The 18632-nt window shown below is 42.0% G+C and overlaps 3 protein-coding genes across 4 annotated transcripts in view; 1 reads left to right on the top strand and 2 right to left on the bottom strand.

The window, feature by feature from the left end:
* Nucleotides 1-18632, bottom strand: part of itm2cb (integral membrane protein 2Cb) — a 93724-nt gene that overhangs the window by 37680 nt on the left and 37412 nt on the right. The window lies entirely within an intron of this gene.
* Nucleotides 13924-16702, bottom strand: thpo (thrombopoietin). 2 transcript variants are annotated; one of them, XM_072440401.1, is made up of 5 exons: nt 16491-16702; nt 16284-16408; nt 15288-15374; nt 15030-15194; nt 13924-14176 (listed from the first exon to the last, which is right to left on the bottom strand). In XM_072440401.1, the coding sequence occupies exons 2-5, from the start codon at nt 16296-16298 to the stop codon at nt 14036-14038; spliced, it is 408 nt and encodes a 135-aa protein (XP_072296502.1). In that variant the 5' UTR covers nt 16299-16408; nt 16491-16702; the 3' UTR covers nt 13924-14035. The 2 variants fall into 2 exon arrangements, with proteins under 2 accessions (XP_072296502.1, XP_072296501.1); XM_072440400.1 differs by having other exon boundaries at nt 13930-14176; nt 16484-16697.
* Nucleotides 17905-18632, top strand: part of clcn2a (chloride channel, voltage-sensitive 2a) — a 44429-nt gene continuing 43701 nt past the window's right edge. The window contains exon 1 of the mRNA XM_072441492.1: nt 17905-18098. The gene's annotated coding sequence lies outside the window, so the exon portion shown is untranslated. The remainder of the gene's footprint in view (nt 18099-18632) is intronic.

Below are 18632 nucleotides of genomic sequence, written 5' to 3'. Positions count from 1 at the left end.
TGCCGCCGCTCATTTTATATAAGGACGCGCCTCTTTCACGTGGAGACTACGTCCTGAGTCCCGCCGATGAATGAAAATGTTATCTAAACGGTTATACAAGTGTGTCCGGCAGCAGCAGGGAACTACTATTATATATCTATCTGCTGCCTCTGCGGAACTTCACCAGCCGCTCAAACGTGCTCGTTTAGAATGAGTAAAGTATTGTACAAAGTTCTGCACAAGTGGTGTTTGTCATCCACTGTTTCATTTTACTGCAGACAGGCCCAGAACATTTTCAGTAAAGCTCTTATTGGACCGGTATTGGACTCAGACTTATGCATAGTTTAGAATTCCATCCTGAAATGGACACCTGGAATGTCAACGTAGAAAATAAAGTAAGACTTTATAGCGCTTCCCTTTACATTATTTATTTATTCATCTTAATTCTTTCTTTTCCTGATATGTCTATTAAGATGTGTGTACTCTGAACTAATGTACTTATTTCCTGTGTTAACCATGTGTTTACATTTACTATATGATAATGTAATAATGTATTTTATTTAATGATGAAAAGTTTATCTACAAAAAAAAAAGTAAGTAAGTAACCGAATGAATTTGACAAATCAGAATGCGTAGGCTAATACATTCAATGTAGTCTATTCATTTGATATCACTCTAATTAAGAGAAGCTCTGTTTCTTCCCAAATACAATGAACTAGTTATGCCTGAAGTGTGGGATGAGCACCACTCTCTGCCAATAGTGCACAAAATAAACTTGTCTGGAATGGCTTACTCTATAACTGAATGTATGTTTAACGCAGTTACAAATAAAACACTACACATCCAGACTTCAGTATAAGCAAATAACTACATGTTGTATAGTGAATGCAACATTGTGGATAATGGCCAAAATATTAGATGTAGTTCTTTTCCATCTTAGCTTACAGGTGGCACTTAAACACTGAGTAGAAACATCCATTTACACAAGCGTTTCTGTGACACTATGACATATGCGTTGTATGCCTCTATATGTCCACAGAAGCCATGTTTCAACTGGCCCTGGTCCCCCAGACTGTTCACTTTGGGGCGTCTCGGGACGCTTCTGTTAATGAGCTTCTGAGTTTCCTTGGCAAAGTCCTTGCTTGCAGGGGTCAGCCACGTGGGCAGTTGATCAGTCATCCAAACATAACAAACATATTCTTAATAAAAAACAATGTAATTCATACCAGAATTATACACTTTCTTCATAAGGCCAATCTCAGTTATTCAGAAAAAGACCGTTGAGATATGGCTGAAGCATCATCTTGTGCTAAAGCATTCCGGGGGCTGGAAGCTAGTGCCCCCAGTGATATGGTCCACTAAAGACAGTGGAGACACTCTTAGAGCGCCCCTATCTGCTCCAGAGTGAACCGTGAGGATGGAGAGAGGTAAGTGGGTCAAAGATGTGACTGTCAAAGCCAATCATTTGACTAAGATTAGAACAATGGTCAGGTTTAATAATTCACATTATGGTAGTTATCTATCTAGTTTGTTATTTTTGGATAGTTGCTTGTAGTAGCGCTATTTTGCAGTTAAGAATGTGAACTTCATAATCTAACTTTTGCATTATTCATGGGGCTTAAGCCCACAGTAGTGTCACAATTGCTCCTGTTCCTCCCCTTAAATTGGAGCTACATATGGAACAAGGCTTTGAGGCGTGACTGGTACTAGAAAAACAGGCTGCCACATGAAAAACAGCAGGTGGCATTTAGAATCAAGCCTCATTTAGTGTGTTGATGCCATCTGTCAACCCGGGCATACAGGCTCCCAAACATAAGGTGTACCAACATAACCAACATACTTATTTGTATCAATACTGACTGGTATATCGAAAAGTTTTTCAATCATATTTTACTTTGTTCTTTTTTTATATATATACATTTTTTAGTTTATCAGCATACATTTAATTTTTAGATCAGTTCAAGCTGTGGTGGAGCAAAAATAATAAGTTTCCATATGCCCGGGTAAAATGCATATGATGTAAAATGTAGTGGTTTTGGTATCGGATCAATATCACAATACCCTGGATTAGCTGTGGCAACAGTTTTAGGAAAGGCGTAAAGCCTGGTATTTTAAAGCCCCGTGTATTGTACCATGCTTAAATTGATGACCCATAATTAATTGAAACAATTTGTAAATAGCCTGAATATTACTCATTTTAAGAAGCAGCTCCTCGCAGATGTGCAAATTGTGGATCGGACACATCCGTTGCGTTTCGTGTTTACAGTTACTGCTTTGCTAAATACTTGCACCGAATGCACAACACACATTGCGCAAAAATAGAATAAACATCAAGTATAAAAGTTTCAGGGGGAAGCACCTGGTCCAAAGCAGTGAGCTTGTACTGTAAGTAGACATTATGTTCCAGCTAGGGCTGTGTACAATTAGAGTTTTTTTCCTGATACCAGTACTTTATCAATACCTGCTTTTTGATACTGGTTCTTGAACAGTTCTTTTTTCTGTGGCTGCATTTTTGTGTAAATGAATGGCCAAAATTGTGTAAAAACTGCTTGTCATGTTTTCATGTTTTCATGTTGCGGACACATCTTTACACAGACACACTTCACACTGCATTTTGACCACACCACATTTACAGTGAGATTACACTTTCACCAGGACCAAGCACGAGGATCATGTCCAAGTGAAATGCAGTATCAGAGAATCTCAAAATGATGCAATTATTATTTATGCGACTGGTTTGGTCAAAACTAATTTACTCATTTACTCTCCACCCTTTGACCTCTAGATTGGTGATGATTAGGGCTAGACTAAAGACTAGATTATTTTATGCTTTACATTGATATATAAGATAAGATAAGATAAGATATTCCTTTATTGTCCCACATGGGGAAATTTCATTGGTGCAACGCAGGTAGATACAGAGATAGATACAGAAGAACAGATCACTTATAGGAAGTCTGAAAAACACTTTCAGTAGAAGATCTCCTATAAATAAATAAAAACTCCCATAGACAAATAAATAAATAAATACATAAATACCATTGCATGTGATCACGACAGTAATTGCACATGAATATGTGTCACGACAGCACATAGATTGCACAAGAATTTCACATGAATTGCACATGAATTCCAACAGCAATTGCACATATGACAGAGTTGCACATCAGTATTAGGTTAGGTCAGTATTGCGAGTGTTCAGTACTAACAGTTTTTGTTATAAAGTCTGACAGCAGCAGGAAGGAAAGACCTACGGAACCTTTCCTTCGCACATCGAGGGTGGATCAGTCTCTCACTGAAGCTGCTCTCCAGAGCAGAGAGAGTGTCCTGCAGGGGGTGACACTCATGGTCCAGCATAGATGTGAATCTAGCCAGGACCCTCCTGCCCCCCACCTCCTGCACCGAGTCCAGAGCACAGCCCAGGACGGAGCTGGACTTCTTGATGACTCTGTCCAGCCTCTTCCTCTCCCTCTCTGTGATGCTGCTGCTCCAGCAGGCCACACCGTACAGGAGGGCTGATGCCACCACAGAGTCATAGAAGGTCTTCAGGAGTGGCCCTGTCACTCCAAAAGACCTGAGTCTCCTCAGGAGGTAGAGCCGACTCTGGCTCTTCCTGTACAGTGCGTCTGTGTTATGAGTCCAGTTCAGTTTGTGGTTCAGATGAACACCAGGTACTTGTATGAGTCCACTCTCTCAATGTCCCGTCCCTGGATGTTCACTGGTGAGGGGGCAGTGGGGTGGCGTCTGCGGAAATCCACCACCATCTCCTTGGTCTTCCCCGCGTTGATGAGGAGGTGGTTCCGCTGACACCAGTCCACAAAGTCCTGCGCCAGTCCTCTGTATTCCGCGTCATCGTCGTCCGTGATGAGTCCGATGATGGCAGAGTCGTCAGAGAACTTCTGCAGGACACAGCTGCCCGTGTCATGTCTGAAGTCTGCAGTGTAAAGGGTGAAGAGAAAGGGCGCGAGGACAGTGCCCTGGGGCGCCCCCACACTGCAGGTCCGAGTGTCAGACACACAGTTCCGGGCTCTCACAAACTGGGGTCGGTCTGTGAGGTAGTCCAGGATCCACTCTGCCAGGTCATACTCCACACCAGCCGTCTCCAGCTTGTCCCTCAGGAGCAGCGGCTGGATGGTGTTGAAGGCACTGGAGAGATCGAAGAACAGGATCCTCACAGAGCTGCCAGGCTTTTCCAGGTGAGAGAGAGAGCGGTGCAGCAGGGAGATGACGGCGTCCTCCACTCCGATGCCAGACCGATATGCAAACTGCAGCGGGTCCATGGCTGAGCTCACGGTGGAGCGGAGGTGGTCCAGGACTAGCCGCTCCAGTGTCTTCATCAGGTGGGACGTGAGAGCCACTGGCCTGAAGCTGTTGAGGTCTTTGGGGCGCACTGTCTTAGGCACAGGTACCAGACAGGAGGTCTTCCAGACCTGTGGTACCACCCTCAGCTTCAGGCTCATGTTGAAGACATGCTCCATAACTCCACACAGTTCATCTGCGCAGGACTTAAGGAGCCTGGGGCTGATGCCATCAGGTCCTGCTGCCTTCCTCACTTTAATCCTCTTCAGCTCACTCCTCACCTGTGCTGCTGTGACAGTCAGTGGTTGGCAGGGGGACCGTGTGCTGGGGGGATGGGTGAGTCCAGGCGAAGTGGGGAGCTGATGGTCCGGGGCAGATAAGCGAAGAGGAACAGATGCAGGGCATTGTCCAGCTGTGGAAGAGGGAGCATGCAGCTGTGCAGGGGGAGGGGCGGGTGACCGATCAAACCTCAAGAAGTGAGCATTTAAATCATTCACCCACTGTAGATCCCCCTCTGTCTGGGCAGGGGGGATTTTGAAGCCCGAGATGGTTTTCAGGCTCCTCCACACTCCCTGAATGTTCTTTTGCTGCAGCTGCTCCTCCATCCTCCTCTTGTAGCCGGCCTCAGCCTGCCTGATCTTCCTCCTCAGCTCCTTCTGCACAGTCCTCAGCTCCTCCTTGTTCCCTGACCTGAAGGCTCTCTTCTTCTCCTTCAGCAGAGCCTTCAGTTCACGGTTAATCCATGGCTTGTTGTTTGGAAAACACCGCACCGTCCGGGAGGGAACAATGTTCTCAAAACAGAAGTTGATGTAGTCCGTGATGCACTCTGTGATGGTGTTGATGTCCTCCCCATGTGGGTCATAAAGCTCAGTCCAGACAGTGGTGCTGAAGCAGTCCCTCAGAGCCTCCTCGCTCTCAGCAGACCACATCCTCACCTCACGGGACACCACAGGCTGCCTGCGCACGATGGGTTCATACACAGGCCTCAGATGTACAAGGTTGTGGTCCGAGCTGCCCAGGGGAGGGAGGGGGGAAGAGGAATAAGCCTCCTTGGTGTTGGCAAAAAACAAGTCCAATGTTCTATTCTCTCTGGTGGGGCAGGTAACATACTGGGTGTATGTTGGTAGGACAGAAGAGGGAGAAGCGTGGTTAAAGTCACCAGAGATGAGGAAGAGAGCCTGTGGATGCTGTGTTTGCAGCCTACAAGTGCAGGAGAGCAGTGCTTCACAAGCATATTCAGCATTGGCAGACGGGGCCACATAGACTACGATCAAAATCACATGCGAGAACTCCCGGGGCAGATAATATGGCCTCATGCCAATAGCCAATAGTTCAATATCCTTGTTACATAGCTGCTCCCTCACTGTGCAGTGTTCGGGTTTGGACCAGCTCTTGTATCTACAGGTGTAATAAAGTTTGTTTTGTTCATGCTTTGACAAAAAGATGTGATAATTTAATCTGAAATTTGATTTTCTGTCTGTTTTGATAAGTTCCCTCTGACATATGTTATGTTGGAGTTGATATTATTCCATCTTTTAGGGGTGTGGTGGATGTAGTCCATTTAGTCCACTTCTACATACAGTCTGAATCAAGCACACGTACTCTACTACAGTAAATAGGATATAGGAACATTATTGTCCGCTTTTACATCTGTCAAACTGTGAATAAAGTAGATCTTTCAATAATGTTTTTATAACATTTGATTTTGATTAAATGTTGGACTGTAAAGTGCGACGCCAATACATCGCCACCATTAATCAAACACAAAAGGATTTCCTGATACAAGGAGGCTGCTCGTATGATAATCACCATAAGCAATGTCCAAATATGCATAAAGCAACAGCATCTGAGTGGGCAACAGGCAGTGAGTAATGTGAATGTATGAAAACATGGAATCAGGTCAAATGATTAATGACCGGTTCATTTGGGACACACGCAAAGCAAGGTCACTAGCTATTGTGACCATAACCGTTTATATTGTTAACATACAGCATTACATTAGACTGTATGGAGGATAAAAGTATACTTGACATTAGAAGGACAGAATGATTATATAAGTGACCAAGCAGTTATTCTAAAACTGGAAAAGTAATGTGAAGCTTACAGATTACTTTATATATACTGTCCACTGACTGTGTCCATGGGCAAGACACTTCACACATTTGCTTATACGCTTTATGTGGTGGCTCAGTGGTGAGTTAATTCGTTTTTGGCCATAAATATCAGTGTTTCAATTATTTATCGCCGCTTGTTTTTCTAGGATTTTAATTCAAGATTAAATCAGGATGCGCCTCAAAAACTTGAGTAATCTCTATTATTGTTAAATTGGTGGACAGTCCATGTTAATGAACATGCCAGTTTTTAGCCATGGGCTAATTTCCATCCATATGTACCCTGATGTCCATCCTGCTGCGACCTCTGTGATAAATGGGGAAGTCTGTTATGTTAAAATCAAACCAGTTTATAAATTACATCCAGATGTAAAGAACAGAAAAGTTCAAAGCCAAATGAATGTTCATTATCATTAAGAAATCTTATTTTTTAAATACTGGATAATGATGAAATGACCCCAAAATAAAACAAATCCAGAAATTACCTGCATTCAGGCACTGGTCCTCAACATATGCCGAATATTCATTATTGAATGAAATTATGTCTAACTGTGCCTCTTTGAAATATATTTCATGTTTTAAATCCTACGCTGAATTGTGAAGTTATTACATGTTTACCACTAACTCTAATAGGGTCATGTCACCAATGACTAATGTAACACATTTTACCCACTTTTATTTCCACTCATCATCAAATGTGAAGGGTAAGCACTCAACATTACATGAGGGTGGGCTCAGTGGTCCCATTTCCATCCCTCATTGTGTCTTCCTCATCTGCACCTCTGCAGCCCACACGCCCACACCATCAGGTGATTCACTTTCTCCATTTTAGACTGTCCCAATTAGGCCCATTTGTGTGGATCTTCCGTAAAAAATGTTTGGACTGTAGGAAGTAACCATTCTGCGTTACCTGTGTCTCTGCTGCATCCCTTTATAGTGAAGCGTGGTCTGCTAGCTCTACCTCCTCATGTGCTGTGTAGATGGATGCCAATGCATATATGTGAACCCTTTCTGGAGTTCTTCCATGGACGTGACGTGCTCCACAGATGGATCAACATTGTCTCTGAGAGACGAGGCTATTGCTCATGTGCCAATGTCAAACCCCACTGCCAGATCTTAATTTAACCAGACAACATTAATGCCATAAAAGCCCTTCTCATTCCAGCTGATCCCCTCTAAAACACCCGATATGGTTTGTCAGAACCGATATGGTTCTGACAAACCATATCGGATAGAGATAGAGAACCTGACATCTCTCAATAATCAACTCCATCTGTGAACACTTCATCCCACACGCACTTTGTCAGTATTACGTAGGTAGGTGTCGAAACTCCTCAGCACAAAATGGTGGAAGATTCTCAAACAAACATGACAGATGGTGAAGGCCTTCCGTCAGAAGGCACCCGCTGCACCCATGATGATAACAGGAAGCAGTGGAGGCTTCTGTGTGATGATTCAGGACTCTGTGACGACAGCACTGAAGCCAGCTGGGCACTCCCAATAACCTGCATTCAAAAGAACTGGAACATTTCCCTACAAGTGGTCTGTGAACCAGGGTAAGCCTAAGATGACACTGGCTTCGGAATGAAATGTGGGTTGACAGTGATAAAGAAAACACATATTGCATCTCTTAGGCCTGTGAGTGTTATCAGTTGGGTAAGAAACAAGAGAACAAACCTTCAAATGAGCGCAAGCCTTTACAAAAGAACACAATTACCTAGGTAGAAGTTCAAATGCATGAATCTGGAGCAGCATTCAAAAGTCCAGCCAGTGAAGGGGTTGGCAACATTAGGGCACTCTCTGCTGGCATAAAAGGGGCATGGCAATTTGCACTGGCTAAACCCAAGATTAAGTAATACATGCATTTGAAATATTCTGTCACATAGAAAACAAACCAACAGTGGAAATGAACCAAATACAGGAAGCGGGCTGAAGGGGCACTGTGTCGGTGAATCAGTTTGGGTAGTATCGTGCTTTTTTATTCCGCTCCAGTGCAGTGCCACCTCCTCGTCCCATTGTTGGTGATGATCCTCAGCTCATTCAGCGTGGCACAGAAACAGGCTGAGTGGAGGAAATTTAGAGGCCACTACTCAATAAACGGCCCAATCTTGGTTTAGGCTCCAATCTTTTCTACTGGTTTTGAAATCTCATCTCCAGAAAATGCAGTTTTCCGCCTGTTTTTATAGCTCTATATCTGTTCAGGAATTTTGTATTAAATAGTGGAAACTGAGGATGAGTGTTGCGTCTCTTTGTGTCTAATTGTAACTTAGACTGTTATGGACTTTACCAAAGCCAGTGATAAAAAGTGAGTTCTCGACACCATTATTCCCGAGTGTCAGGAATACAAATGCCTTGATGTTGGCCATGACTCATAAAGGTTCTGGAGAGGGTCAAATGGTAATCCATCTGCAGAGGAGAATACAAGACACACGAAAAAAGGATTGGTCAAAAGTTGAAAAAAAAAATCTATTTTTGTACTGATTCATTTATACAACCTTTCATGGAACAGGGTGAACAATTTCTGTACAGTTGGAATGACCTTTAGCAAGGTGTTTTTCAAGTTGTTCCAAATTCAATTTTGGGAAATAAAATCAAAGGAATACATTGGGGTATTTCATTTAGGCTTCAAAGTAAACAATGTCAAGTGCACTAAGCTTTAGTGGAGAGTGTATGCATTTATTTTCTTCTTTAATTAATGATAAATAAATGCATAACAGATGGTCCAACAAACAGAAACCTGTTTTTAATCCTGTCAATGTAAAATTATACTAATTATTCAAGATACAGTATTCTGATTGGTCCATGTAATGTAATATGCAAATTGCATGTTAACGCATGTGCTCAGAATTCTGTAACTTTATCAGTTAAATGTATTCTTTCCATCATTGTCCAATCGTACAGTGGCTTTCAAAAGTGTTCATACCCCTGGAACCTTTACACATTTTGCCATAAACTTAATTACCAGTAAATTGTGACGTGGAAGGAAAATTTGCAGCGTGCTTAAGTATTCAGCTCAACCTATTGCTGTCAGAAGTTGCCTGATGACTGCTCAAAGTCTGAATATTAACTAATAATAAAATAAAGAGTCCGCCTGTGTGTAGTCTAATCTCAGTATAAATGTAGCTGTTCTGTGAAGGCCACAGACCTTTATCAAGAGAAGGTCGAGGAGCAAACAGCATCATGAAGTCCAAGGAACACAGCAGGGATGAAGTTGTGTAGAAGTTTAATACAGGGTTAGATTATATTAAAAAATCCCAAACTATGAACACGTTCTATCTGCACTGTTCTATCCACCATCTGGAAATGAAAACGAGTATGGCACAACTACAAACCTTCCACCAACACTTACAGGCCAAACAAGGTGAGTTCTGATCAGAGATGCAGCAAAGAGGCCTGTGGTGAATCTGGAGGAGCTGCAGAGATCCACAGGACAACTATTAGTCATGTACTACACAAAACTGGCCTTTTGGAGGAGTGGCAAGAAGGAAGTAATTGTTGAAAAACAGCCATAAGAAGTCCTGTTTGCAGTTTCCCAGACGCAATGTAGAGGACACAGCAAACATGTGGATGGTCTGAACGGACTGAAATTGAACTTTTTGGCCTAAAAGCAAAACTAACATGGCTCAGGACTCTGAACACATCATCCCCACTAAGCAGGGACAGGGAAGCTGCTCAGAGCTGATGGGAAGATGGATGGAGCAAATTCCAATTGAGAATCTGTGGCAAGATCTGAAAACTGCTGTTCACAAATGCTCTCCATCGATGGCCACCATTAATATAATCTGGGCCTCCAAAACTACATAGTAACTTCATAAGGTATTTGAGGTACTGATGCTCACTCAATGATGGAGCCAAAGTGGTGAATGAGAGTAATATGCACCAACATAAAAGCTATGCACAAAATGCGTGATGGCTATGACGTGAAACCTCATGACAACCAAGTGTGTCTTAAAAAACACCAGAAAAAGGCATGAAAATAAAATGTGACATTCAAACTCTTTTTGATTATAAATATTTCTATAAAAGTAAATTGGGCGTAGAAGCCCAATCAAGAGTTAAACAGTCAAATCCACAGTTTCAAACAGAAGAAGGAAGAAAGTGGTCACAATGCCAGCGATGGTTTCAGCAGCAAACAGCACCATCTACAGGACACAGACACAGACACAAGACAAGACAACATTTTACCATAGTTTATGATCCTTACATTGTGCAATTCAGTTCACAATTTTGACCTCAACCTGCTGATTTATTTTATTTAATATTTTTGTTGTGTAGCATTGCTTGAACTACACATTCTCATGAGGTGTAACTGCAAGGTCAATCATTTTGTCTCACACAAATGGGAAAAAAGTCTCACAAGATGATTGTCCACATGAGTGCATGCACAATCTTTGTATTTGTTAAGAGTATCATCAACAAAATAACCCAACTCCTTGATTAAACAATAATAGCCGGTAACAAAAGCCAGTGTATTGAACTGAACAACATCTTTTGGGAGAATATATAATTCATGGGTGAGAAACATATCAAAATAGTTGTCTTTGAAGAAGGGACTCTGGACACTCCAATAAGGGAACTGACAGCTGCAGAAATAGCAGCAGAGTAAACCTCAAATTTCACTGGAGGTGGCCATTATATTTAAGTCACATAAAGCTATGTTTGATTGTGAAAGAAAAATACACTGAATCTGATTTTGTGCCAGAATGTGCTCCATCTCACACAAAGGAAGACAAAGATAAGGCGTAGCACTGGCATGAATCATCCTTGTGTGTATCATTAAGATAAGAGGAGGTAATATAAGGCAAGACAGTGTTCAGGTGCTGTGTCTGAGTTTAGAGTGTGTCTATAACCTGTCACCAGTGTTTGTAATAAATGTTACCACAACTGCCGGGGTTTTCTGGGGATGGAGTCACTGATTTGTCAGGTTACCTGCACAAAACACAACAAATAATTTAAAATGTATTTATCTTATTGATAATTCAACAACAAGTGTTAAGTGTAGCCTAATGTTACTTGTAAATATTTCTCAAGTAGAAATACAAGTATGACTTCAAAAAACAACTCTGAAAACGACCCATTCTTCTGAAAAAGTACTCAGGTAGGACAAATGTAACTGTAGAATTGCCTACTAATGACAGAACTACATGTCCCACAAAGACATGGGAGTTAGAGGTTGTTTCCAGTTCATTGTGGTGTTGGGTATTACTTAGTTACTGTAATAGGCTCTGGAGCTGCAGAGTTCAGCATATCTGAAGTAAAATTGAGGAGCATTTAATTGCGGACTCTATATAAATTGTAATGTTGTGTTATAGAAGAATGTACTGTTTTTACAAGCCTGCAAACAATTAATAACAGTAACAATGATTTGTCCGTTTGCCTCTGTTACATTCAGCCAATAGCGCTGCGTAACGCTACTTTAAGACCCACCTCTCTCCCTCTGATTGGTCAGATGTCACATGTGTACATGAGGCAGCAGGAGCGCTTAATGTATCTGCTCATATCGACCAAAAATATACCTTTTATACTTTGTAACCCAAATAAATGGTTAAGTCAGACTTTGGACACAAAAGTGTAACACTACAGGATAAAATAGGTGATTCCGAACAGGTAATGTAAGTTACTAACCTGTTACTAGCCTGTACTAAGCTAAAACGTCCCACCATCATATTATATGTCCTATTATCATGTAGATTATATGATAGTATTATATAATACTATATGTCTCTGTTTTGAATGGGGAAAAATCCACATAATGTCACCTATTGTGGAAAGTGGAAACCCATGATTCCTGTAATCATTCATGCCTGGCTGTCACAGAATATGCTTGTGCGATGGAAAATACAGCTTTGTTACATATACATTTATAGTATGTTTCAATGTGTTTGGAATTATTTTAATTAGTATAGAAATACACTTGCCACATCTCTTGGTTGACAGCACAAAAAAGGAAATAAAATGACACTGCAGCAAAACATGGTGATCTAAGTGAGAGAATCCATAAGACAGACACTGATGACATAATGAAAACACCAGGCAGATGACAATAACACACTTCATTCACACATATTCATTCAAACAAGTTCAGTCATAGGAACACCATCTATATAAGTGTGAGAGAGGGAGAGAAAAGAGGGGCAGAGAGGGAGAGATAAAAGCGACACAGAATAATTACAATTACAGTTTGAAAAAAGAAAATGTGCAGCATTTTTAAATATTCGAGTAGCCTTTAATTAAAATTCTTACTTTGATTTTATTTACTTTCTTAACTGCAACACTAATCATTGACGTCTGTCCGTCTATTCGCCTTATTCTCCCACCCACTTATATATCACAAAATATGATATAAAGTAGATTGATTTGTGTAAAATATTTGTGGTGGTGTTGGATTCTGGTCCCACATGAGCACTTCCTTCAGGGACCTGCTTCTTCCCCAAAGACGGCTCTGCAGTTGTTAATGGAGAAGAGTGGTTTTTGACATTGTACATGGGCCTTCTTCCACTGTGCCCCTTGTTCGCACTGGTAAACACTCTCCTTCACAGTTCCCTTTCACAAGGTCATGGCTGTCCTCCTCGGGGTCGGAGCTTTTGACCTTCAACCACATTTCACTTAGCACTTAACCCTGTCTGTGTATTGTGTCGTTGCCCAAAGGGGCTGCATCGCACTGACCACCCACCTAAAACACAAACTTCTGATATACTCTGTAGTACACTGAAGCAGTGTGCTGGTATACTCTGTAGTACACTGAAGCAGAGTGCTGGTGTACTCTGTAGTACACTGAAGCAGTCCAGCACATGTAGGTTAGTGCCATCTACTGGTGTTTTATAGACACATTTATTATCAATTAAATGGGACTAAACACTAAATCAACTTTTTTTGTTACTATACTGTGTACATGGTGTTTAATATCATTGCCTACTGTGCCCAGTCACAATATAACATTTTGAGTGCCAAGTAACCCAGGTAAATTTGCAGCTAAATGTGGTGCTTTTAGTGGCCACTATCATTTCAAATACAGTGCCTGATTACTTGCCTGACCAGCCATTCTCAACACGTTTTGACAGACTACTTCCTTCTGCATTTGAACAGAATGTGGGAGGGGCTGGCTGGTCAGGCAACCAGATTACCCCTCTGCATGGGCAGAGTTTGAAGTATGGAACCACCAGCTCTATTTGAAATGTTGTTGTGGGCAAAGTTTAGTTGTATGGTTCCACTTTACGACATTTTTCTTTTCCTAGGGCACAAAAGGACAACCAACAAGCAAGACATTTAAGACTGAGTACCCGAATAGTCTACATGATGCATCAGAAAATAAATTTGTTACAAAAATAGAAAATAAAAAGTATATTTCATCATTGTTATGGTGTAGTTTAAACAAATTATTAAAGGAAAACACAGCTTTATAAATACTTGGAGCCGGGAATCGAACTCATGACTCTGAGGCTGGCACAGAGGCATAGACTCACATGCCCGACACTCACCTACTGGCAGCACTTCTTTATACCTTGTACAGTATAGTGTCCAGTGCATAGTGAGCGTACAGTGACAAACATGTGGATCATGGCGGTATGAATTCCTCTAGTTGTCCATAACTAATGGACTCCAGCTCGTGCCTCAGTCTTGTGCATCGTGCCATGGCTGCTGTGTCGTCACTGAGTGCATGTGTCCACCAGGTTGTCCATGAAGCGCTCCAGTTTGCCAGAGAGCAGTCTGTTGTATGCCAGCAGCACAGTGCCCAGGCTGTGGGTGCTTCTGGGAACACATGACAGGACTGCACTCTCCACTGCCCCCTGGTGGTTTATAACAGAAATACACACGTAATCAGAAGGTCATAATGAGCTAGCAAGGGTAAATCAAATATATATTATTGACTTTGGTGGTGCATGTATTTAAATACACCAGATACAACTGCTTCTCTAATCTCAAAACTTTAGGGAATTACGTGAAACAGAATGGATATTTGTTATTCTTTGTGTGAGAGTCTGCTGGGAAACTGTGCTATCTTCCTCTTGTCCTGAGGAAGGAAGCTTTGGGGTGACATAAGCTTACTGGAGGACATTTATGGGAAGCCAGGATGCTGAACTGGAAATACTGGTGCAGAAAAGACAAATAAGATTTTGAGAATATTCTCTTTTGTTTTCTGTTTCAGTTTTAGATTGTTTTATTATTACAAGGAGGAAATGTAAATGATAATGTAAGATATACAAAGTAAGGCTTCATTCATTAGACTTTTCTTTTTGTATGTGTCAATGATGTATGAAAATCCCCTGTATTCTTCTTGTTACACCTGCTCATGGGCCGTATTATAGGTTTTCAAGATTTGATTTGCATAGCCAGCTGAGTATTGCAATTAAAGATGTGCAAAATCAGAATATTGAGTGTATGGTCCAGTAATAAAACTATTCAAAATGACAAAAACATCTGAAGTAATCTCCTAAAGGGTAACATCATATTTCTGCACTTAATTCACTACATTATAATTCAGTTTGCATTCACTTTTTTGCGATACTTGAACTTCAACCTAGACATTTATAAGCACACTTTAGCATCTGATACACAAGTTATGAAGTAACTGTTAACACCTTTTGACCCTCAAAGCTGTTAGGCAGCTGTATGCAGCCTGTTTCCATAGAGACGCCTTACACTGAGATCCAGGTGTGTGAGAATGAGCAGGTAGTTGTTGATGTTATGTTGCAGTCTTCGCAGCAGAGAAGTGACACACGTTGACTGGCTGAGCGCGCTCACGACCTTCACACCTTCAATTAGGAGCCTCAGCGAAGCCTCTAGGTCCCCTCGTTTCTCCTGGAGCTGGTGCAGCGTTTATGTCGATGCGTGTAAAAGAAAGGTGGTTTTAGAAAGATTGTTTAAATGTTGTTGAGTTGGATGCACATTATAACATACTGATTTATTTTGCCAGGATTCAACGTGGAGTGCTGTGCAGGGAAGCTGAACTGCTTCTGGGAGAGTCACTAGGCCTTCACAGTCAAGCTACATGTGGAAAGTATGTTCATCTGTTATACATTTAAATTACAGTTATGTGAGTAAAACATCAAACTTCACACATGTACTTCTAAATCTTAAGCTGCTATACTTTACAGTACATCTGTTGCTTGCTTTTAGTTAGTTATTTTAATGTCCCTGCAGGGAAATTTGTCTTCACAGTTGAACTATTTCACAATTTTTAACTCATTCTCTCTGCAAATAAATATCCAACTACTTTTACTTGAATTGAATTTGTTGATGTCATAATCTCAGATGGAGGGCCTATAGGAGATTTACAATTTATCCAAACTGAAAATCCACAAATGTTGAACATTATTTGTTAGAAACTAGTGCCACAGACTTTCCCTTATTAACTATATGGCTTGAAGTACTTTCAACTGACAAAAATCACATCTGTGGTGTTGAATAATAATGTCTGATAAAGACGACTTTGAAATTTGCTTCAGTTTTTTGTTTCAGTAATTACAGAGATATTAACAAACAGCAAACACTTAACCTGGCTCATCCCAAATTGCTATATGTAGCACTCTGACTTAGGAGTTTGTGTTTTTTTCTATTTGTGATATATTATTCTAAATGATATTCTTTCTAGCCTTACTATAAGCCACATTTATAAAGCACATGGGGACAAAAGGTTGACAATTCAAAAGATGAACTGTACACTGGCTTCGACCACTCAATCTAATGTGATATGTGCTTTGGACTGTGGGTCACACGGGTTTCTTCTCAACAAATATACATTTTTACCACACACTTTCATAGTAATTACAACATACAACACACTCCCCTAAAGGCTGCTGACCTTAAAGACTCAATACTTCAGTTGATGAAATATGTCTACCTACTGAGTAAAGTAGAGCAAACTGTTTAAGTAGTATTTGTGAAAAGTCTTACCAATTCACTCTCCATTTGGGAGACAATATTGAGAGCCTCCCTCACAGGCTTATTGCAAACAAAGTCTATGTACAAGGTGTGAGTATCCCATGGCCAAGAGGCTACCACACAGAGCAGTAGTAAACCTGAATTAACAAAACTACAATTAATGACCCTTACAACAAATAGGAATGAGAGCTATTTTATATGGAAGTACTTACTGTCTACAGCCATACCCTGCTCGGGCACTCCTGACTCCGCATTTGTTCCATGAAGCATCAGATGTCCAGATTCACTGTGGCTGTGCGTGTGTCCTTTTTGTCTTCCCACCTTCTCATTCAGTAGTGGGAAGTGCGAGTGTTATCTAGCCCAAAAGCAGGAACGCTTCCAACTTTCCTTTCCAGTGGAGCATAACCAAATGTTAGACTGTAAATGGCATTTGTTTGTATTTAGACCTTTTCATTCCAGAGGTCTTTCATTGTATTATAACATTGGGTTGAAAGATGAATGTTTATGTAACCTTTAGATGAACACAGATGACAACAAATCCAGTCAGTGCCTCTCCAGTTATTTACTTTTTTCTCACGGTTTGTGCTGACCAATAGTTTTAGCCGTCTGGGTTCACTTTGTGTACAGAACTGATGAAAAAGGAACACAGTCCATATACAGAAAAGGAGAGTAGTTTAGACAAAAGGCAAATTTACAGGTTTGGCCCAGAAACGTGTCATGTTGTACCTTTTGTTGTGCGTTTTTGCTCGTGCAACAATCTGCATTCATATTGGATTATCACATTATGCATTCTGTACTTTGACTTAGTGTAAAATATTTGTGTGCTTTTTACTGTGTAATAAGGGACCTCATAACCTGTGGCTTGACCCAAGGACCCAAGGCCTTTCTGTTAGTGCAGAGCTGGTGCTGTGTTTTCCCCGGACACGCTTTGCCCCCGTCCTTCATGAGGGGCGCATCTGGAAGACGCGGTGACAGATTCATCCAAATGTCAAGTGATGGTTCAAGATGTATGAAATCTGTCAGTGAAACGCAAAGAGAAGCATAGGAGAACGGGCATCTATCCTTATTTAGGACACGTGCTCACTCTGTCACCCCATCCTGCGGACGGACGGTGTCCCGTCCACCTTCTGCTCATGACCAGCTGTTTGCCTGTGCCATTATCAAGACGCATGGGCCCCTAATATTGAACCTTAAAGGGCGCACGTGCAGGAAGAAGAGAAGAGAGGGAGAAATCAAAGGCGTGTTGTTGTTTTTTCCCTTCTCATCTCCCTTCTCTGCAGACCATTTCAGGTGGCGTTAGTTAAGTGAATGCGCGCCTCCTCTGCGCACAAGACGCCTGACGCGCTTTGCTCTCCGCGCACGGGGAAAGAACTGCGGGCCATGGCACCAGTGCTGGCCGCATTGCATCACGGACACGACACCCGGTCCCCCGCTGGCTCCCACCCACCTCGAGTGGGACCGACGAGCAGCCTGTAGCATCTTCACGGAGTTGCTTTGGCGCACAGTCTCATTCAGTCTTTCCTGAGCCCGCTGTAGTGACGCGCAGAGCTGGTAATTACGCGCCCCTTTGGCAACTTTGGAGCGGTGCTGTGCGGATGGTCCGGGGCCCACTGAGAAAAGCACCCAGTGAAGTGTGAGGTGCGATTCCGCGGGATTAGTCCTCTGGCCGAGTGCGGCGTCCGTCAAGTGCGTTACAACCTGTGGCTGAGCGCGGCGGGCTCTCTCTTTTCTGACACCATTCTGAGCGCAATGGAGGGACACAGCTGACGGTCCCGATCCCAGCCCCAGGAGGAGAGAAGAGCAGAGAATACCGTCCTGAGGGGAACCGTAAGTGTGCCGCGTCCTGACAACATCCATCACTGTCTCTTGAGGCAAATGCGCGTGTTTATCTAACTTTGTGCACGTCCCGCTCAAGGGCAAAGCCTTATGAGCGACTGATTGAATTGTTGTCTTATTGCAAATGTGGCGCTGCTATTCTAAGCCTTTTGGGTAGTTACGGTGTTTTTGAGGTTCATGGGAATTGGAGAAAAGGCAAAGACAAGGCGCCGGTGCCGGTCCACGATGCGCAGGAAGGTCTTGAACAGTGCGCATCTTGAGGCGATGAAACAAGTGTGAAGCTGCCTACTGTTTGTCCATGACTCACGCATCCACACTCCATGACTTTTTTTCTATTAGGGATAAATGTGTAAAATCGTCAACTCAAATGGACATGGAAGACCAGATTTCATTTTGAACTCCAGCTGTTTATTGTTTCTCAGATTATTGCTGACAGCTGTTGAAGGTACTGTAACTAAACATCAGAACCACGTTTTAGTTTTTGAAAGTCAGTCCCATGTTTTCACTAAATACAAACTGCGTATG

This window comes from Eucyclogobius newberryi, unplaced genomic scaffold (assembly GCF_026437365.1).
Source record: "Eucyclogobius newberryi isolate DKJ021-1_F unplaced genomic scaffold, fEucNew1.0.hap1 SCAF_12, whole genome shotgun sequence".
Classification (NCBI taxonomy): domain Eukaryota; kingdom Metazoa; phylum Chordata; class Actinopteri; order Gobiiformes; family Gobiidae; genus Eucyclogobius; species Eucyclogobius newberryi.
The sequence above is the reverse complement of the archived record's forward strand: the minus strand, read 5'-3'. Positions and strand labels throughout refer to the sequence as shown.

Coding starts and splice junctions, on each gene's coding strand:
- thpo (XM_072440400.1), bottom strand. CDS start 16,541: ATGCTTCATGGAACAAATGCGGAGTCAGGAGTGCCCGAGCAGGGTATG. Junction 16,409..16,483: donor GCAGGGTATGGCTGTAGACA/GTAAGTACTTCC, acceptor TTGTTAATTCAG/GTTTACTACTGCTCTGTGTG. Junction 15,375..16,283: donor CCCAAATGGAGAGTGAATTG/GTAAGACTTTTC, acceptor TTCCACATGTAG/CTTGACTGTGAAGGCCTAGT.